The sequence below is a fragment of the Fringilla coelebs genome, assembly GCF_963513975.1.
Source record: "Fringilla coelebs genome assembly, chromosome: 2".
Lineage (NCBI taxonomy): Eukaryota > Metazoa > Chordata > Aves > Passeriformes > Fringillidae > Fringilla > Fringilla coelebs.
In genome coordinates this window covers 114,881,329-114,902,709 of record NC_140029.1, presented here as the reverse complement: position 1 = coordinate 114,902,709, position 21,381 = coordinate 114,881,329, and the positions used below count along the sequence as shown (strand labels likewise).

The following is a 21,381-nucleotide window of genomic DNA, read 5'->3' as shown; positions in this document are numbered from 1 at the left end:
TCTTCTGACATATTCCAAAGTAGCATTGATACAGGTGACAGCTGGTGAAAACCTTTACGTAGTCAGCAAATGCAGGAAAAAACGCATTTCATCTTCGACAATCCAAGAAATCTTTCTAAAACAAAGAGCTTTTTTTTTTGTTTTCTTTGTTTTTTCTGTGTTTCTTTTTGCTAGGAAATTGCTCCCTGTGAGGCGCTCCTCAACTTCTCAGCCTTTGTAATTTAAATACCTCTCGGTGGGGATTTGCTGCTGAAAGGGACAAAAATCTTTGAGTTCAGCCCTCCAAGTTTATACACAGCAGATGCAGATCTCCAGAGCTTTGTCTCAACTCACCACCACATCACAAAATATTTTCCAACTTTTCTTACAAACTTGAGTCCCACACTAAGAGACCAAAGTGAGGGAGAAGGACTGACAAGGATCCATCTCAGCAATTTTCTTGGATCCAGCTGAGGTCAACCTGCAGTGCTTTGGAGCATGGCTCACCAACGAGGCACCTTGAAAGTTTTAATTCTAAATCACCTCATTCATTCTTCCTGACATATGTTATGTCTCTACTTGTAACATATTTTTAGTATTTCCTTTAAAATATATTAACAGGTGTGAGTGTGAAGAACAGACAACTTAAGGAGGTTGTTGTTACTGGACAAAGATTCCATTTGGGCGTAGTCCAATGAAAATGTTACAAGCCAAAAATAAAAAAGTTTGACAAATCTCACATTCTGATTGTAGATCAGGCTAACTCAGCCAGGAATATGCTAATCTTCAGGTTCCTTCCCACAATATATTGTTTCTTCTTTCAGTCATGCTTTTTCATGTATTTTCTTTTACTCTTCCTTTAAAAAAGCTAAGAAAGGTAATTAAAGTCTTGATATAAAGTTATGGAAAGCCATAGGGAACATGGCCTCTCATTCATAGTCCCTGGCACTCAGGTCGTGTTGGTGGCAGTTTGCTCCTGTCTTGTACTGCCATAAAATCCTTCATTATGGCCCAAATTTTGCTATTCTAGTTTTGACTGAACAATGTATAGTTTCAAAATGTCATTTTTGAACAACATTTCAAGGGTTGTTTTGAAGCAAAAAACCTTTTTTTAATATCTCCTTATTAGGTTTTCACTCTATAATACAGACAGGAAAAATCTTTCTTGTCTTTAATTCTTTGAGTTCCTGAGAATTCACTCATAGTTTCAATTTCTTCCTTTCATATGATGTAGTTTTAACATTCACTATTTTAAAAACTCCAATCACATTTTATTCTTATTCTTCCCTTGTCTCCATCCTAATCTATTCTCCAGAAGGTCCAAGTCTTTTCCTGTCTTCAACAGCTTCCCATCCCCCATTAATGACCATTACAGAACCAGGACACAAAAAATATGATATAAAAAAAAATATATACATCATCAGGTAACATACATAACATAAAATACCATTAAAAATTGCCATTATAAATATATTCATGCTTATATATGTCAACAGAAATATATATAATAATAAAATAATATTTCCAATTTTATTTCCTCTCCTTCTAACCTAAGGTATGTCTATGGTATCTCAAACAGATTTTTGCTGTTTTTCCATGATATTGATTTATTTTCTGACTGATGATAATAAATTTATCCTGAAATGTATTGGACAATAATACCTGTGTTTTCTAGGTTTTCTATCTTCTGCTTATGAACACTAGAGTGGTTATAGCTCTGATGAAGCCAATAAAATGATAAATTAAAATAGGTAAATACCTGGTGTGGTGCATTTAAACCCACTCAGATGCCTATGAGGAGACAAAATTGGTGTTAATTATTGTTTTCTCTAGCACTGACTAACTGAAATAACCAACTGACTGTGGTATTGCTGCTTCTCTGTACAGGCCTGAATAGGACTTAATTTCTTCTGAGTTCCTGGGGAAATCAGACATCATTCCTGCTCACTGAAGGAGGAAATGTTGGTAACTTGTTATAAAAGAAAACTCCAGCACAACTCTGCTGGCTTTAGATGCTGTGGCTTAATATGCAAATGGAAACCAAAGGACTTGGTCTTTGGTGACTTAAAACCCCCAATTCCATTTCTGCCATTAACAGCAGGTTTTTCCCAAGTTTCTGGCCTAAATCCAGTTAAAACAACTATATATGACTACTTATTAAACATTCCCTTTCTGCTCAGTTGATTATGGCATTATTCACTTTCTCTCCTGGAGTGCTGAAATACTTCTATGCACTGTTAAAATTCCCTGCCTTTCCCCTGGGGCAGCTGCATTTCAGTGTTGGAGTGATGTAATAATTCCTTCAAGAGCTTGCAATTGGTTTTTAAAGCCTAATATGCACTCCAGGATCTTTTCAGGAAGGGCTGTAAACAAGCATCCAGCATTCCTGCTCTCTAATTGTCATCCCTGGACCATTCCTTAGCAGGTCTAAAAATCCCACAGCCGGGCCATGATGTACTGGAGAATGATGTAAGGGCAAGGATTTTCATCAGTCAGGAGGGAAGCAGGGAAGTGGTAAGAGATTTGAGCTATTCACCTTAGAAATATAACAGAACTGTATATAAACCCAGATTTGACTCATCTGACAGTATCTTTGGAGAATGGGGAGTTTTATTGGAAGATAAACCCCAAGGTTTGTTGTTTGGTAGGTTAGGGAACTCAGGTATGATTAGAAGGGGTCATTGGGAAATGTGACACTTGGAAAAAGAAGTGAATTATCCCAAGACTAGAAATGAGTAACATCCAAGTGGTTTTCACATCAACAGCAGCAGTAGTTCTTCACTTAATAGCCAGGAAAGCAGTAAAAAGATGATATTATTTTGGCCTTGGCAAAGTGATGAGCATGTTATTCAAGGATGCCAAGGTCAGAAAGGGATGAAAGCATTCGATTGAGCTAAGAGGGAATGAATGAGAGCAGGAATAGTTTTCAAAGCTTATTGGTTAAACAACCATCTCAAGCATGAGATAGTGTGGAAAAGAAATAGGGTAAAAGACCGATTACTAAAAAAGCTATGTCTTAGATGCCAAAATATATAATGTAAAATGGGCATTCAAGGCCATGTTGGACAGAACTTGGAGTTACCTGGTCTAATGGAAGGTGTCCCTGCCCATGGCAGGCATGGAATGAGATGATCTTTAAATTCCCTTCTAACCCAAGCAATTTTATGATTCTATATCTCTATTGAAGATATTAAATACTAGAATAAAAAAGTCTGGACACGTGTCCAAGAGGACAAGAAGGAAAACAGCAGGTCCTCTGTACCACTGACCTGGGATAACAATTAAAAATAACAGCTGAGTGATGATTTTGGCCATGTGGTAGAGGCAGGTCACCTTGCTACATTACTGCAGTGTCTGTCTCCATTTTTAAACACCAAAAATTAATCTGCTTCGGCTCCCATGCATCTTGAGAGGTGATGTTATGTGGAAAAGCATGAACTAAGCTGGAATTCACAGCAGGAGCATGAAGTGAACAGGAAACTGAATATAAGTTAGTCATATACTACACTGAAAAGGAATAGTGACAGATTCAGTCACTACTGGTGACTCCTGAAATTTCAGTCCTGGGGCTGATTGTGCTTAGTGTTTTTATCAGAATCCTTGCCAACAGTGGGATGACAAGAAATCAGGAGACATCAATTTAAAATGAAATTATCAGAATATGAGCAATAGGCATGCAAAAAGGGAACTATTAAAACCAATAAAATGCTACAGAATTCTCACTTTGTATTATTTGGAAATTATTGAGGAAAATTAAGGAAAACCAGCTGATCACAAAAGGGCAAAAAACATTTCTGCAAAGCAAGTGCAGCCATGAGCCTGGCATGAACCATGAAAGTTCCACAAGAGATAATGAAGCATGTAAATTATTCAAAGAATCCGTAAGGTATTAACTGTAATATTTTGTGCCAGTCGCATTCAGGGTGAAGTCAGACTTGAATCCACATGCAGAAAGTCTAGAAGTCTGGTAAGAGAAATGAAAATAATGTCTTGTGACAGGAAAATTTTAAGAGCATGTTTTATTTAGTCAAGCAGAACAAGGGCTGATGAAAACTTCTCTTTGCCTACAAATCCACCAAGAAAAACTGTGAAAAGAATTGCTTAAGTTTACATACTTGCCAGAAGACTGAGTGTAAAACCTATCCTCTCTGTATTTATGCCAGGATCTACAAGGTTTCTAATTATTAGAGCACTGAAGTGTTATCTTTTAATTAGAAATTCTGATGGCAAGGAAATGATCTACTTTTAGGAAGACACTTGCTCAGTTGAAGAAAGAAATTATGCGGTTTCTTCCAGCCTTCTCTTAGCAGTTCTGCTCCTTGTAGTTATCCTGATGGCTCTACTTCCTCCAATACAGCAAAACAGGAGAATTCCCAGGTCCATCACAGGCCTAGGTCTCTTCCAGGAGATGCATCTCTGAAATGTTTGAGATTTTTACAGAGGAAGCCTTTGAGGGCTGACAGGAAATCATGGGTTAAGGATTCTGTATAAGAGGCATAGCACTGAATTCCAGATGGGATGAAGCCATACAGCTTAGTGTAAACAAATGGTTATGATTCCTGTCAAGATCAATTTTTCATCTCCATGAAGCCCAGTTTAATAACATGGCACAGGCACCGCTGAAAAACGGGAATATCAGCTTTCCAACAATTTCCCAAAATTGAAAGAGAATCTGTTTTGGCAAAAACAGTACAGTTGTCTACCAAGAAAAACATTTTAGGTAGGTAGTTATGTAAGCAGTAAAAATAAATGTTTTATAAAATGCACCCACAAGGACTTAGAAGTATTAAAAAAAGCCCCCAATAATAATTAACCAGATTTCATGAAGTATGAAATAGCCAAAAATAATAAGCTCTACAGCTGAAGGAGGTGAAGTCATTTCTCCTACTGCACTCCAAAGCTTGACCACCTGGAGAGATTAAAAAAATATATCCAAAGAATTAATTTTCCTAATATGGGCACGGTGCAAAATTCTGTCTCTTAACATGACTTCATTTGGCCAAAGGAATGGAATTTCATGGAAGCTTAATATGTTTTATAAGTACTTGTTTCTCTGGCACAGCAGCAAACCTTTGGGAAGGCAGATGAAATGAAGGAGCATCTACTACATTTCCTTGGAGCCAAAAAATGCCAGTATTGTCTCCTGAAGAGAAAGTAACATTTTAAATTAAAAGGTAATATTAGTACAAGATCAGGCCCATGAATAAACTTACTCTGGAAACTGAAATTTTCTGAACTCCTGAGTTTCTACAATTGCTTATTTTAGACAGTGGAGCAAGAAGCCTATTATAAGATAAAGCTGGGCGGTTTCATTTCCATGGTAGGACAAAAACATTTCTTGGGTCAAAACCTCATCTTTGGATCTGTGAATTTTAATCTCTGGATATCTGATGTCACTGACTTTGCTAACATCACCTTTTTCCTTCACTGACATAGAGTTACCTCACTCAGAATTTGAGTGTTTGGGGCATTGATAATCCAACAGGGACATTTAATGGGAATTAGAATCTGTTCAGCTCTTTCTTCTGCTTTTGATCAGGATGTCTTTGGGTCTCACTGAGAAAATAATTTATCCAATCTGTGGTCTGAAATTTCTCCTCAATCCTTAATTACTGCCTCCAGCTCTGGGGTCTCAGCACGGGAAAGACCGGGAGCTGTTGGAGAGAGCACAGAGGAGGCACTAGGATGACCAGAGCGATGGAGCAGCTCTGCTGGAGGGAAAGTCTGAAAGAATTGGGATTATTCAGCCTGGAAAAGAAAGGGCTTCAGGATGACCTAATTGCAGCCTTCCAGTAACTGAAGGGAGCCTGCAAGGAAGATGGAGATGGAGATGATGGAGAGAGATGGAGATGGAGAGAGACTACTAACAAGGGGCAGGAGTGACAGGACAGTGAGGAACGTCTTCAAATGTATAGAGAGTAGCTTTAGAGTGAATATTAGGAAGAAATTATTTTACTGAGTGAGGGTGGGCAGGCCCTGGCACAAGGTGCCCCGAGAAGCTGCAGCTGCCCCTGGGTCCCTGGAAGTGTCCAAGGCCAGGCTGGACAGGGCTTGGAGCAGCCTGGGACAGTGGGAGGTGACTGATCACGGCAGGGATGGAATGAGATGAGCTTTAAGGTCTCTCCCAACCCAAACCAATCAGTGTTTCCGTGACTCTTAAGTTCAGATGCTTGGCACATTAGGATGCTGCCTAGTGTCGCTGGCTAAGAATCACAGAAATATAGTCCTTTTATTATTCGAAAACAGAGCCTTTTTTGGATACCAATATAAGGGTTTCCCCCGGGCGTTTCAGAAACTCCCTCAGCAGCTCTTTCCCTCGGGTTTGTGCTGACTCCCTGTGGTCGTTCCCGTGATGGAAGCACCGAAACCAGGAGCAGCAGCAGCACCGCCCCTCTCTCTCCGCCCTCAGGGGCACCGGCGGCGGAGATCGCACATAAAACACCCCGAGGGCGTTCAGTCTTGGATCGGGGCCATCAGATGCCACCTCACCCGCTGCCAATTCCTGCCGACCGCATCCCACCGCATCCCACCGCCGCCGAGCGACGCCGAGGGCGCCTCCCGCCCGTTCCTGCCCTCGTCCCGCCCCTTCCCCCGGATGCGGGCCGGGATGGCGCTGCCCACCCCGCGCTACGAGCACCTGGGCCCGCGGGGGCCCTTTCGGGACGTGTACGAGCCGGCCGAGGACACCTTCCTGCTGCTCGATGCGCTGGAGCGGGACGCGGACAGCCTGCGGGAGGCTGGGTGCGGCGGGGCGGGCATGGGGAAGGGCCGGGAGGAGCGAGCTGAGGGGGGATTGCGGCACAGGGGCCATGAGAGGGCTCCAGAGGGGCTGCGGGCATGGGGAAAGGCCGGGAACGGTGAGCTGAGGGGGGATTGCTGGCACAGAGGTGTTAAAGCCATTAAAGAGCTCCAGAGGGGCTGCGGAGATGGGGAAGGGCCGGGAGGAGCGAGCTGAGGGGCTCCTCAGATGGGCATTGCTGGCACAGGGGTGTTAAAGCCATGAGGGAGGTCCAGAGGGGCTGCGGAGATGGGGAAGGAAGGGGCTGAGGGCACTCGGCTTCCTCAGCCCGGAGAAGAGGAATCGTCGTCCCTGTCTGCAGATTTTCCTGAGAGGCAGGAGAGGAGGCAGCGCTGGTCCTGCTCTGTGTGAGCTGAGGTTATGTCCCGAAGTTGTGTCAGGAAGGGTTAGGGGGGATATCAGGAAAAGGTTCTTCTTCCAGAGGCTGGTGGGGTGCTGGAAAAAGCTCCCCAGGGAATGGTGACAGCACCATCCTGAGAGAGCTCAGAGGGTCTTTGGACAGCGCTCCCAGGGATGCACAGGGTGGGATTGTTGGGGTGTCTGTGCAGGGCCAGGGGTTGAATTGGATGATCCCTGGGGCTCCCTTCCAGCTCAGGATATTCTGTGGGTCTGTAGTTCAACATGTTTGGGAGGACAGCATGTTTTATAATGTTCTCTTGACCAATCCCGTGTCTGTTACAAACGACAGTAATCCAGAGTGTTTTCTCTTTAGAGTCGAGATCTGCCTTGAAATAGGATCTGGATCTGGTGTGGTTTCAACATTTCTGGCTTCTTCTATCCTTGGACCCAGTGCACTGTACATGTAAGTATAACAGCACCTAAACTGTTGCATGCAATAATAAAGGATGCCTAGCCCAGGATGCTTTGCCCTCTCATACATATTTATCATTTTCACATTTTAAAAATTACTTTCTCAATTTTATAGATACGTAAATCAAAGCAGAGAGAGCCTGTTGAGCATTTCTGAGCTTATGGTGCAGCCTGAATTATTTACTTCAGGTTCTGTAACAAATTACTAGTGCTGTGACTAGAAATCCATTTTCCCATTTCTCAGAAAAATTATTAGGCCTACATTTGTGTTTGCTGGGTTTAATCCTTTTAACTCAGAATATTTTGTAATTCTGTAAACTAGCTTATGGTTCACAGGGTTAAACTTCCAGGTACAGTAGCCTATTACTTACACTTTGTAATATTTCCCTTTTAGATGCACAGATATCAATCCCATGGCAGCTTACTGTACTCAAGAGACAGCTCTGCTTAACAATGTTCACCTGCAGCCTGTCATCACTGACTTGGTAAGAGAGAGGTTTCAATAGTGTCTCCTTCATAGTTTGTGTAATTTTTTAATACTTATCGGATATCATGGAGTCACAAAATATTTAGGGTTGGAAGAGACCTCTGGACATCACCCCCCGTCAAAAAACCCCAACCAGCTACTCAAGCTCTAAAATTCAAAATTAAGCTCTAAAAATTCATTGTATTAATTAAATAAATCTGTAGATTTAGTTTGGAAAGTGCTGGATGAGGAATTCTATAGTGGCCTGACATTATCATAGCCCTTTGTCTAAAGTTATGCAGTTCTTGGTTCTCAGCCTTTTCTGGTTTAATTAGAACTTTTGTCTGTTGTTACCTTTAGTTTCTTAAAAAAATTGATTAGGAGATAAGCTAATTTTTCTCTTTAACCCTTTTATATATTTATAAAAGAGGATGTAGGTAGGCCACAATAAATGGGATTTAAAATAGCTGAACAACTGCACTATGTAACTGTACTTTTACAAAACATTTGCATTCTTCATGTTCCCGAAAAGAAACCCCACACAATCATCAACTTCACCTACAGGTCAAAGGATTATCTCCAAGATTAAATGGGAAGGTTGATCTACTGCTGTTTAACCCACCATATGTGGTAACACCTTCTGAAGAGGTAGGAAAATTTTGTAATACACATTAAAAATAGTATTGCTACTGTCTGTTGTTGTGACAATTCTGTCATTTTGTTTTCTGACAATCTTTCCTTTCCTTCTTCCTAGGTGAAAAGCCAAGGAATAGAGGCATCTTGGGCTGGGGGCAAACAGGGCAGAGAAGTAATGGATAGGGTTTTCCCATTAGTACCAGACCTGCTTTCTCCAGGAGGATTATTCTACTTGGTCACAATTAAAGAAAATAATCCAGGTGATCACTGTCCTTGAAATTCAAATGGGCCAAACCAGGTTTTATATGGTATAAATCAAAATGTTGATCACAGCTAGACCAAAAATGCAAGCAAATTTATCAAAACTAAGAACTCCCAAAGCTAGTTTGGAAAGTGAAAGTGTGTGGGACCCCAGCAGCTTTGCAGGAGTTCAGTTCGAAGTCTGGAAGGTAGATTAATTAAGTCTGAATTAATTAATGATGCCAGGCCAGTTCTTTCTTATGGAAGAGAATGGTGGTGTTAACTGAAAAGGCTTAGTGGGAAATGTGATGTCTTTCACTTTATAGGTGTAGAGAAAAGGTTTGGAATTGTTCCTTCTCATTTAATGCTTAATGCCACAAATGATCATGTAATGACAAGATTATTCTTCACACCTGATTTATTAAGCAGCTTTTGTGAGAAGGTACTACAAATTTTCTCCTACAGTTTAGCTTCAAACAGAATGCTAGCAAAATATTGAACTTCAGTTTGTAAACTGAACTTTATTTGTAATTGGTGAGAGATTATTTTGCATAAAAGTTCCTATCTGAAAGAGTAGGAGGACAGAGTTTATAAACTTTGCTTTGCAGCTTGACAAATATTTTAGAACTATCTTCTGTAACCAATTTCATCTCATTTGTAAACACTGCACTTTCCATTGCAGATGAAATTCTGAAAACAATGAAGAAAAGTGGCTTAAAAGGCACACAAGTACTTTCCAGGCAAGCAGGACAAGAGATGCTGACAATCCTCAGATTTAAGAAATCTTGATAACTTCTCTTCACCTGCCAGGTAGTAGGCATGAAGAAAATTGAACACAGAGTTGTCAGTTGGTAAACACTGAAGTGAATGCAACCTGCCCTTTGTTAATAGCAGGAACTTACCCATTCAAGCAAAACAGCAAGAAAGAAATGAACCCAAAAACTGAACTAGGGAACAAAATATCAATGGGTTGATAATGATCTAATATCCTCTGACATGAGCAATGCCACACACCAGAGAGTTTCACTTCTACAAGCCATGCACATGTATCACTTTTAATTTGTAGTCTTCAGTTGTCATTGGTCAGAACCAGGATCATTTTACTCCATCAGCATTCACCACAAACTCCAAGTTTACAAGCAGCAGTGTTAAGGTATCCTTCTGTTGGCTTAAAAAGTTCTTTCCTCTCCCAGGATCAGCATTCTCAGCATGGATCCCTTTGGCCAGGATTAAGGACCAAAGTCTTCCACATCCCTCTGACCTTCAGAGAAGAAGAAAGAGCCTGGTTAAAATACACAGATGCTCAGAAGCACAAAAAGCATTTGGAGGAAGTTTGGATCAGTGCACAGATGGAAATGCAGTGGCACTTTATACAATGCAAAATGTGAAGGCATTGTTAGGAATTGTTTCACATGTTCTCACATAGCTGTCAGAAAAGCTGTCAGATATTTTTACTACTCAGGGTACTGAACTTCTCATCTCTTCCAACATATGTTCCAGCAGCAGACAAGGAGGATTCTCCAATTCTTCAATCCCTTGTAATGAGCACAACAGTTCGGCAACTCATTGGACACCTTTCCCGAACTTCAGAGATGGCTTCTCAAGGAATGATGGAAAATTTTATTTTAGTAATTGTACGTATTTATATTGCCATTGGGATTTTTTGAGGAATGCAATTTTGCAAATAGAAATTGGATTTTAGTACTTTTCACTTTTTTCCCCCCATTCTAAAGAAGCACTAATGTAGATTTTCTGGTGTACCCTGGAGGGTTTTCTGGGTCTCTCATTGTTTTGTCTGTGGATACAAAGCTTAAATAAGTTGGCTTCAACTCCCAGCTTACTTTTGACCAAAATAAAAACTAAACAAGTTTAGAAGGGGTAAGATGGAAGTGCATTAAAAAAAAAATTCCATCATGGTTCTGTAGAGACTGACTTGCAAGACTTTTGTCTGTGTAATGCTCCTATAAACATTATTTTGATATTTGTAGTAATTTGTGTCATTTTAGCAGTGCTTTATCACAGGAGGGTACTGGGCACAGTAGTCCTCACATGAGTCCAAATTAGCAGAGCCTCTTACTCAAAAACTTTTAGAGTTGAAAGTGGGATGATAATTATATGTGATTAAGCTATATAATTGCAGATACACTGTCAAATTAATTTGACTGCAGACTGGACCTAGAGAGCTTGTAGGATTTCCAGATATCAAGCTCAGGGTTGAATGCTACCAAAACCTTTGGCTGTGGTTCAAAAGTACTTTGTCCTCAGGTGCTGGAGTTCTTACCTGGGCCAGTTACTGAATATTTCTCAGTTATTATCATTATCATCCTCTTCAGTTAAATTAGGAGGCTCTGCTATGGTAATAAAATAAGACCCATTATCTGCAGGGTGCACTGAGCACTGCTTTGGTTTCTGTTCTCCACCTGTAATGTTTAATAGCTACAGACTGGTTTAATTATGAGGCCACATCTTATTGTAAATTTAATAATGGCTCTGAGCCAGTGTAACCTGAAGAATCTACAGGAATATCCTTTTTATCAACTTGACTGGAGTAACCTTTATTGTCTGGGCATTGGAAAGAGAAGGTAATCCTGAGGGTTTAAAAAATATCTCCTCTTCTCTGGCTCCTGCCACCTCTCACAGAGTAATGAACAAAGCTGCAGGGTTTTTTTGTTTTTTTAAAGATCCTCCTGCACATGAGGTTTTGATTTTACAAGAAGCAAGATAGCAGAGAGGAGGGATGCAAAGCAGGATTTTAAATGTATTCAGTGCTTCTGCATGAGTCTAATTCAACATCAGTCAATTAAGAAGTTGAAAAAATTTATTATTAACACAGCATTCTGTGCTGTAAGGGATGATTGTTTCTGTTGCTTGTTCTCAGCATCTTCATATGGACGAGTAATTTGGATTTTGTGTGTTCCTTTCTCAGCATGTCTAAGATTGTTTTTTTCTCTAAGTATTTTTAAGATATTGAAGCACTTTGCTGAACCTTCCCAAAACCTTTTGCCCGTGCAAAGTTTCTTCATAAAGTTAGAACCAAATTGAAAGCAGACAGGAAATTTGTATATAGCAATAGCCACCTCTGCTTATGATGGAAATGCTTACCAAAGTCTAAATTATCAGGATTTTTTTTTACAGAGTAATATTTTGGAAAAAATAATGGAATCACTTTCTGAAATGTTATGTTTGGATTACTTTTTTCTATCAAAAAAGTACTATCAAAATTTTTTACAAAATTTTGTGTTTGGATGGAGTGTGTGATCAGGAGAATCCTAATGATGTTTATGAGGAGCTGAAAAAGCTTGACAAAAACTCCAGTCCAGCCTAAATGGAAAAATATTTATGGAAGATAATTCCTTGAGTGTAACTGCACACACAGCAGGGCTCCACTTGAGCCAAAACACTCCTACCACAAGTTGCATTTTTGTGCACTGAAGACACCTGGTGGCTGCATCCACAGCCACCTCGGAAAGAAAAATTGGTTATTCAGGGCAGTTTTTCTCTTGTTGAGACTTAATTACCACCTTGAGCCATTCTATTTTTATGATATCATTAAGATACAAATGAGATCTTTTCAATCTCTAAACCATAATTTACATTTTTAAATTTTGTTTTCTAACTCAGTCCATGGATTTGAGACACTGCAAGAGTATAGTTTTGTTTTAAAAGCATGTTTCAAGGGATAGTAAATGCTAAAAATACAAAATAAGTATTTGTCAAAGTAAGGAATAAGAGTCCTGATCCTGAACTGTATCATTAGGAAAGGGAGATGGCAGAATAAGATGTCACCAGACGAGCACTAATTTTCACTGTCTGTAGTAACTCATAACTTTTTTGCTGAATCCTAAGAAATGTCAGGTATTTAAAAACCCTCATTCAGTGTAATTGAATTTAAAGAACTTATTCCATTTAAACACAACTAGCACAGTTCTCTGTATTAGATATGATTATTTTGGAGGAAAGGGCTCCAAAAACATGGGGTGAAGTTCAGACCTGAGGATTGCTATAAACAGAAGCGCTCTTTACCTGATTCAGTCCCCTTTGTCACTGCTCTTGCTGCTTTACTGAAGGCAAGTGAAAAGAAAAACCCGACCATAATTTATGCAATGTTCTTTCTGTCCCACCTCAGTTTTTCTTCTGACAAGACCAATCTTCTATTTTGGGGCTGCATTTTTCCTGTTTGCAGGAAACCACTGAGTGAGACACAGCGTTCTGAGAGTGGGCTGCAGGAAATCTGCTTAAAATTACCTTTTAACGCTGTGTGAAGAGGTTATAGTGCCTTAAAGGAACAGCCATGTTCCAGTGTCCCATCAGCTCCTTGCCTGTCACTGGTGATCACAGAGCTCAGGATTTACTGCTGCACCAGCCAAGGTAGCCCCTGCAGTTTTACTCCTCTAATTCCCTGTTAGAGGAGGGGTCAGCTCCTTCATTTTGATACAAGTCCTTCACAACGTGAGATTCTTTGCATCTCCCCACTTTTCCCTCAGCAGTTTCAGTATCAGGAGATGAACTGAGCCTTGTGAAGCCAAAGCACACCTCCTTGAGCCAGGTTCTGTATTGTAGGCTCAGCTTGGGTGCTCTCATGAGGGGGCTCAGTTCATTCTGTCCAGAGCTGGTTAAAGCTCCAGTTGGGGGTTTGTTGTCTGTAAAGCACTTTGCTAAGTGCAGCCATGGGTATTGTAGCTGTTGGATTTGTCTTGGAGTAATGACAGGCTTCAGAAGTAAGGGGACGGAGGAAGCAATTTAAAGCTAATTTTAGAAGAATTGAGGTGAGAAGGTGTCAGTTACTGCAGTGTAATTGAATGCTGAATTGGAGCTATTTTGTACACTGGAGGACAGATTAAAAAACCACTTGAGGTAAACCAATATATAAACCCCTACAAAGAACCTCCAAAGTCCCTAAATACTTTTTTTCCATCTCTGAACAGAACTACTGAACAGTATTTTCAGCTGAGCAGCAGTAGCTCTGTATTCCAACTCTCATTCTGCACTTTCTGCTTCAACCTGAGATGTGCTTGTAGATATGAAAGAGGTGGTCACACAAGCTACAAATTCCAAACCCCTTGTAAAAAAAGTGGTGGGACGAGGGAAAAAACCCAAAAACTGTCAAAGATTGTCTCTCCTTCAGCCTACGGAAATAACAAATGTCAGACCTAATTATCAATATCACTGTGCCCTGAAAGCTGTGTGTACTTGAACCTACTGCATCCTGGATATGGATTGAACTGCCTTGATTCAGTTAAAAAGGTAAAATGATACCATCAGAATTTAGCATGGCCTAATTACTGAACTTTAAATATTTACTTCACCTGGTTCTGCATCAGCTTCCACAGACTGATAATATTGATTTTGCAAGTGTGCATGTGCTGTTTCATACACAAATTGTCCACACAAGAAAATTTTACAAAGGGTATGTTTATTTCTATTCTGATTTTCCATTTCACAACAAAAAGCACTTGATCTTAATGTGCTGTGACCTGGAAATGACTGAAAATGAGAAAATTATGGTTCATAAATTCATCAGTCAAGAAGTTGCCTGAATTTATCATTGATCTATCCTGAGATGTCAAGACAGGTCAGAATTCAGGAAAAGAAATATGTAAACAATCAACCCCACGCTTGATGATAATTTTTGATGGGTTGATGTTATTTGCTCAATTTTCATGAAGTCTCCAAGGGAGAGGGATCAAACTGCGACCTTTTTGGATTCTTCCATATTGCAGAAGCCCTTCCTGAAAAGATCTGAGGCCTTGGGTAGCTGCAAGATCCTGTACTACAAATGGTTTACTGCAGTGTAAAAACATACAAAAATCATTCCACCTGGTATTCACTTGGAGCAGAAGGCATCATTAGGGAACTTCTGTCACCATCAGGAATTGACAGGAAGCAGAGGTTTTGTATAACCAGTCCTGAAACAGACTTCAGTGTTGTTGCACAGGTAAATCAACCAAATGCTTCAGTATCTGATGTTACCTTAGGCTACAGCAGCAGCTCCTTAAATTTTCCTGTCCCCATCCATTTCTTGTGTCTTATATTACATCACTCTATGTGAACTACCACATATTCTTAATCCACTTGATCGGTAAAATAAGAGATTATGCATAAATTCTACAAAAAAGGAATACCTTTATTTTTTTTTAAGAGACTGTTATTTCATTACCAAGTGAAAACTTCACAATGTAAAGTATTTCTCTCCAATATTGTTTTAATATAAAAACTTAAATCACTTACTCTGGTCTTACTGTTCCTACAGGAAGTCTTGTGGCACCGCAGGACCCAGGTATCTTCAGCCTCACTCTAGTATCTAATCATAAGTTCATGACTTATTTTTTTAAATAAAACCATTTCTGTGGCCACTCACCATCAACAGAACATCCCTACCACCAAAATAAAAATAAAGCATCTTCATCAGACCAAAAGAGACCAAACTCTAACAGCACTATTACAGTAAAAAACTTTGTTAAAATAAAAATATTTTGAAAGTTAGACACGACTTTAAAATTGTACAAAGACAACAAGCACTCAAATTACACAGAGTAAGTAGCAGTGAGTACAATGTGAATGCAACAACAGTGAGCCTTGCCTCTTTTTATATGTAAATATAAATAGAGATTATTATCCTTGCCAAACTTCCAGGTTTTTTTTTTCCTTTTTCCTGAAAATCAGCTCATTATGCTGCAAAACGTAACAGGGATGATCTCACTCTTCAGTTCAACAAAATTGCAAAAAGGGGCTCTGGCTAAAACCAGCCTTTCTATCATGAGAATATCCCATACAGTGCAGAACAAGTTTCTCTCTGCACTGAAAAACGATTCCCTTTTATTATGCTGAATGCTCCACCTTCCCATGGGACCTGCCAACTTAAAGGCTTCAAAATGATTAAAAATTCTGAAGCTTGCTCCTGTATTTTCAAGAACATGCAAGCTGAAACTATCATGAGAAAAATACTTTCAGTTCTTGTCAGGACAGAAAAGGCTATTGGCAGTTTACCTTTCACTTGGCTTCAGAAGATTTATTAAACAGTTCTAGCCCAAGGCAGTTAAGGATTTTAAGGTAAACCCAAGCTTGTGCATTAAAAAATGATATTTAGGAAGGCATATCTTGATATCTAGGATTAGATTAAAAAGTTGCTACTGTTATTTCTGTCTGAAGTCCTAGACCAGCAGTGGATTGAGGCATATGGGTAAGAAAGCTGCTTTTTAGCTTTTTAGATTTGTCCATTTATTCTAGCAGGTTTCATAGCAGGACATGGAACACAAGTGCATTTCTGCAGACTAATTGCACAAAAAAATAGTTACTAAGTATGTAAATCTCTCTCAGCCCAGCAAAGGAGACTGCGCTGGATACAGGTGGGAAATAGCTCTAAATCCAAAATAATCTGGTTAGTTTGTCTCTTTTCAGCAATTCCTTGGTATTGCTGTAAATAAACTCCCATGAAACTCTGCTGGGGAAAGGAAGCTGGATAACTGCCTCCACACGCAGGAGATAAAGCATCCTTATGCCATTGTACCCATGGAGAGGGAGGATTCCTGTGCTCCCAGGAGATGCTTGGCACCTGTCTGAACCCAGAACATCTCAGGAGACCTAGAGCAGGCAGAGGTCAGTCGTATTCCAGCACTTTGTACAGTACTCCCTCATTTCATTCCAAACCTTTATGGAACATTGGTGTTAGTGAAATATTTGGCATCATCATTTGGAATAGCTTAGTAACTAGTAACTAGATTTTGGAGAGAGTAGCATTATTGAAATTCTTTAATTTCCCATTTTGCTTTCTGCCAGTCCAATAGATGTGGCCGTGGCACAGGGTAAGAAATACAGCTCAGGTCTGTAATTCCATTTTAAGTTCAAAATGTATCTGCCTTCCTACTTGTGTTTAAGAGTGCTGAAGAACCTTTGCAGTAACTGCTTTAAAAACTATTTTAATCACTTCACCTCCCTTGACTGAAAGGCTGATGATAAGGTTAGATCTGTAAAGGACCTTCAGGGGAAGATGGAGCAGCCTCTTCTCCTGTGCACAATGAAAAAACCTTCCCAACTCCTCAGTTTAGTGCCTCTGCCATCCCCAGTTTAGCTTTAGCTTTGTCCTGCTAGTAGGAAAAAGGCAGTAATCTCTGCTAAGAACTTGGTCCAGCATAGGTTTCACTTGACAGCAGCTGCACTGCAAACCACACTCAGTTACTGTTTGTCTACTCAGCTTTCAAATATTGGCACTGAAGTGGAAGGGGGCATGTGAAACCAAGACAAAGGAATGGCGATTTTAGAAAAGCAGACATGGCAAACCTGCAGAACTCCCAGCCTTATGAGAATGGTGGGGTTCAGAGGTGAGTACAAGAGACTGGCTAGTTAAGCTGGATAATGAATACATCCACAGTTGCATCAAACAGCACAAGAGAGAGTTCTAGAAGAAAAATGTTTCCTGTTTCAAAACGTAAACCAAGCTTGAATAGAAAGTTGCAATAGTCCTCCCCCAACAGAGCAGTGATATTTTTACTAACCATCCTAGAGCTTCTTGCATTTCAAAGGTGTAGCACCTCTTCTTGGTCACTCAGGGACAGGATACTGGACACAGCAATCCACTGCCAAGAGCAGCAATCCCTACCACACTGTCTTCTTAGATGCACTGCGAACTGGGGTCCTCCATTCAAGTGCCTTTTTCTCAGCCTCAGTTACAGCTGGACTGAACAGAGATCAGGTGTATGCCAGGGATGCTCCCTACATTCCTCACGAGCTCTACATCAGTGTAGCTCTGAAGTCCACAGCAGGGTTAGCAACAATCTGTGGCACACCGCTAAGTTCAGGAGTAGATTGTCATTTCTACAAGAATACAAAATAGCTTGTAAAATCAATATGTAACACTGTATATATGCATGAATATAAAAATAAACCACACCATCAATATGTAAAACTTCACAACAAGGATGAAAACAGTTCTCTTCTCAACGGTCTTCAGTGTTGATGAGCTGGTTCTCATTGTCATAGCCATCGGGCAGATAGGCTTTCCTTAGCTGCTCCGACTTGGGTATGGAGCTGCCGTTCTTAACGTAGCGGGACAGGAAGGCTCGCACAGAGGGGTGATCGGCCTTTTCCAGGGGGATATTGGCCTCCAGGCACATTTTCACAAAGTCCTGGATCACACTGCTTTTCTCTGTCTGGGCAGCGCTGTTGCACTGCAGGGAGGCAGTCAGAGTCCTTTGCTTCTTCCTGACGTTCTGCTCCTCGAACTCCGCCTTCCTCTTGGTGTGCGTTTTGGACTTGAGGTGGTCGTTGATGGCAGACTTGCGGACGTGGTTCAGCACCACGTTGCAGGAGGTGCAGAAGAGCTTCCCCCCGTCCTCGTGCAGCTCGCTGCCGAACTCCGTCACGCGGTCCTGGGGGGTCACGTACAGAGCGGTCTTGGAGCGGTTCCGCGACGGCGCCGACTTCACCCCGAAGCGCTCCATCGCTGCCTCCGGCCCGCAAAGCTGGGGAACCAAACAAGAGCTCATTCAGTGTCCAGCCTGGCACCTGCTGACACCTAAAATGTCATTAGTTACACGTAAGACACGTTTGTGACACTGCTGTTGAAAGGATTTTCATCTGCAAGTCCAGTTACATGGGAGAACGAAGTTCCTTGTGGGTCAGAGTAAAACACTTTTTTGGTTTGGTTTTTAGATTTATTAGGAGGAGTGGTTTTTGTTATTTGGGCTACTGTAGGGGGATAGAATATAAGAAAATAAAGATAGTGTAGAAAGCAATCTTACCCCTAAGGAGTTGCAGCTGGGCCAATTATCAAAGATTAGGAAGGAATAGGCCTGACTTTAACAGGCCATAGCTGTAACTAATAAGAAGAGGGCTATAAAAGAGTGGGTTGGCTGGTTGAGAGGGGCACTGCAGTCAGTTGGCTCCTTTGTGAAGAAGAGAGTCAGTGCTCTGAGAGCTGCTCATGAGAAACACCAACAAGGTGTGAAACTTTTGCAGTAAGGAGACAACTGTATGGAACCCCAGCGATAAGATGACAAGAGGTTACTGTAAGAGTCTATCTGGACTTTTAGTATAAGATTTTATTAATGTGGTGAGAGTTTTTTCTATTGATTTTTTTATAGTATTTATTGTGAATGTGGTGGATAGATACGTGTAGTTATAAGGTATTAGATTGTAATTATAGAAAGTGGTTTTTAATAATTGAAGTTATCCTCACACCACTAATATTGTGGTGACTCAACAGAACCCTCAAAACTCAATCTGTTAATCACTTAAAGTCAAACAAAACCACTTTTTGCTTTTCTTGAAGAGCCTTTTTTTATCCTTTACACATTAGGACAAAGGGTGCTTTCTTCTTAGCATTTTCAACATATTTGACAGTATCTTAATTATGTTGAATCAGTGTTTTTCTGTGTATGTTTTCCACATCAAGCAAGAAAACCATTACTCTAACTTTTAAAAGTCAGTAACCCCTAACAAAAAACAACCCCAAACCCAAACCAAACCAAAGCTTTGCCAGCACTTGTTTGGAAACAGCCATGCTTTTTAAACCATGGCTATTAGATTAAACCTGGAGCTTAGAGCAAATAATTTTGTCTCTGCAATTACTGCTGGAACAGCCTAATGGGAACATTGAATCTATTGCCATGCAAAATAAGAAACTGTATTTTCAAGGAGGTTTAACATCACTCCAAACTAGACCATGTCACCAAAGCAGGCAATAACACAGTTAAGTGCTCTGAAATCGAACAGTGTCCTTTTGTTGTTGAGGTGTGGAGTAGCTACTGCAAATCTCAACTAAAAATAATTTCACTTCCTTTTAAAGTAAAGTTGAAGTCAAGTAACAGCTCTTTTCAGGTTTGAGGTTTTCTGAGCAAAATTAATGGACACCACATTAGCTACCCATTTCCTTAAAAGAAAAAACTTAAACAAAAAAAACCCAAAAGGCAACAATGTTTCTTCTAAGTATCCTGAGACCTCGGGATGAACTTCTCTGTACTTGTTTTTTTTTTGTTACCCAGCTTGCTGTAGCGACATTAAAAAAAAAAAAAAAGGTTGAATACAGTTTCTGCTGTCCAGAATGGCTTTTCCCCACCCTGGAACTAAAGGAATAGAGAATTCTGTCTTCAACACTGTCTTTTTTCTCTACATGAAGAGATTAGAAGCTTCTGCAAAAAAAAGGAAACAAAGATCTTGGTATTAGCTACTTTGCTAGTGAATTTGTTTTGCTCTCACTGGGGCTTCACAGACCCATAAGTCTTAGACTACAGAAAGATAAACAATCTTTATCCAGCATCAATGTAACCTTCTTCATTCTTTTTCTTCCTTTGTACATGAGTTTCCTAAGCAATCATTTCCTGAAATCAAGCAGAAAACAAGTCCTAATACCACACAAACTTGTTGCTTTGGCTTCTGAAAGGCCAAAAAAAAATTCCTCCACCAAACCAGGCGCTTGTAGTTCTACTGCAGCAAATTAGCAAAAATCTCTCGGGATTCTGAGATCAGCGGAACACAGGATTCTTGGTCGGCCTATTTTTTTTTTTTTTTTGGGGGGCGGGGTGGGGGGGTGTCAAGTTTTGGCGTGGTTTCCTTGCAGAGGGCTACTGCCTCCCCACCTCGGCGTGCCCACGGATCCGCTCTCCGGGACCCTCCGGGCGAGGCGGCGGCTCCGGGCTCTCGGCTGTGACCGCTGTCACCGCACCGGAGCCGCTGGGTGAGGAGCACAGCGAGTCTGCGTCTCCAAGTGCCGGGCGGGTTCCGCCCGAGGGCCGAGACCATTACTCAGTGCGTTCCTTGCCCGGGTTTGTCCCCCAAGCTCCCGGCGCCGTGTGCCCCGCGCGGGTGAAGCGCGCGGAGCCCGGCCCGGCACAGCCCAGGCCCCGCGGCCGTGGCCCTTCCCCGCGGGGCGGGTGTTTCCCCGGGAGACCCCGCAGCCTCCTCCCCACACGCGGATCCGCGCCGGCCCCGTGCCGGGCCCCATTACCCGCAGCGGCCGCACCGCCCGCCCGGGGCTGCTCCGCCGCCGCCTCTCCGCGCTGGGCCCCGCCGGGCCGGGCCGGGCCGGACGCGCCGCTCCGCCGCAGCCGCACGGCCCCGCCCACCCCGCCGGCCCGCCCCCGCCGCCGGAAGTCACTCGCTGATTGGTTCGCCGCGGAGATGGGCAAGTCTTGAGCCCAATTAGGAATGGGGGGCGGGCGGGAGAGCGCTGATGGAGGCTTATGTCGGCCAGTCAGAGCGCGGGCGGTGGCGCGCAGCAGACGGGGCATCGGGAGGGCGGTTGCGGCTTGGGGCGTGACAGACGGGGGGAGCAGCCAGTGGAAAGGCGGGACTGAAGTAACGACTAGACTTTTCCACCAATCGCAGCCCGCTCCTGCGAAGAGGCGGAGCCAGAATGAAACGGTGCGTTGATTGGCAGAGCGTGAGGACCAATGGGAGCGCTGCGCGGCGGGGGCGTAACCGGACACTTGGCGGCGCGGCGGGGGCGGCTCTTCCG

At 41.8% G+C, this 21,381-nt stretch overlaps 2 protein-coding genes across 4 annotated transcripts; one reads left to right on the top strand and one right to left on the bottom strand.

Annotated features, from left to right (window-relative positions):
* Positions 1 to 6,574: 6,574 nt before the first annotated feature.
* HEMK2 (HemK methyltransferase 2, ETF1 glutamine and histone H4 lysine) lies at positions 6,575 to 13,448 on the top strand (the record flags this gene model as incomplete). Of its 2 annotated transcripts, none has more annotated exons than XM_084201366.1 (7): positions 6,575 to 6,720; positions 7,491 to 7,580; positions 7,983 to 8,073; positions 8,619 to 8,702; positions 8,809 to 8,950; positions 9,613 to 9,740; positions 10,431 to 13,448. In XM_084201366.1, 6 exons carry the CDS (start codon positions 6,575 to 6,577, stop codon positions 9,717 to 9,719), a joined length of 660 nt encoding a protein of 219 aa, XP_084057492.1. In that variant the 3' UTR covers positions 9,720 to 9,740; positions 10,431 to 13,448. The 2 variants fall into 2 exon arrangements, with proteins under 2 accessions (XP_084057492.1, XP_084057491.1); XM_084201365.1 differs by having other exon boundaries at positions 10,124 to 13,448.
* Positions 10,086 to 20,986, bottom strand: CGGBP1 (CGG triplet repeat binding protein 1). 2 transcript variants are annotated; one of them, XR_014615978.1, is made up of 3 exons: positions 20,872 to 20,986; positions 17,423 to 18,388; positions 10,086 to 10,191 (listed from the first exon to the last, which is right to left on the bottom strand). XR_014615978.1 is itself a non-coding variant. In XM_084201367.1 (2 exons), exon 2 carries the CDS (start codon positions 18,365 to 18,367, stop codon positions 17,864 to 17,866), a length of 504 nt encoding a protein of 167 aa, XP_084057493.1. In that variant the 5' UTR covers positions 18,368 to 18,388; positions 20,872 to 20,986; the 3' UTR covers positions 13,633 to 17,863. The 2 variants fall into 2 exon arrangements, 1 of the variants encoding a protein (XP_084057493.1); XM_084201367.1 differs by lacking the exon at positions 10,086 to 10,191 and having other exon boundaries at positions 13,633 to 18,388.
* Positions 20,987 to 21,381: the final 395 nt, after the last annotated feature.

Bases quoted from the DNA above. Each gene is read 5' to 3' on its own strand.
- CGGBP1 (XM_084201367.1), bottom strand. From the start codon at position 18,367: ATGGAGCGCTTCGGGGTGAAGTCGGCGCCGTCGCGGAACCGCTCCAAG.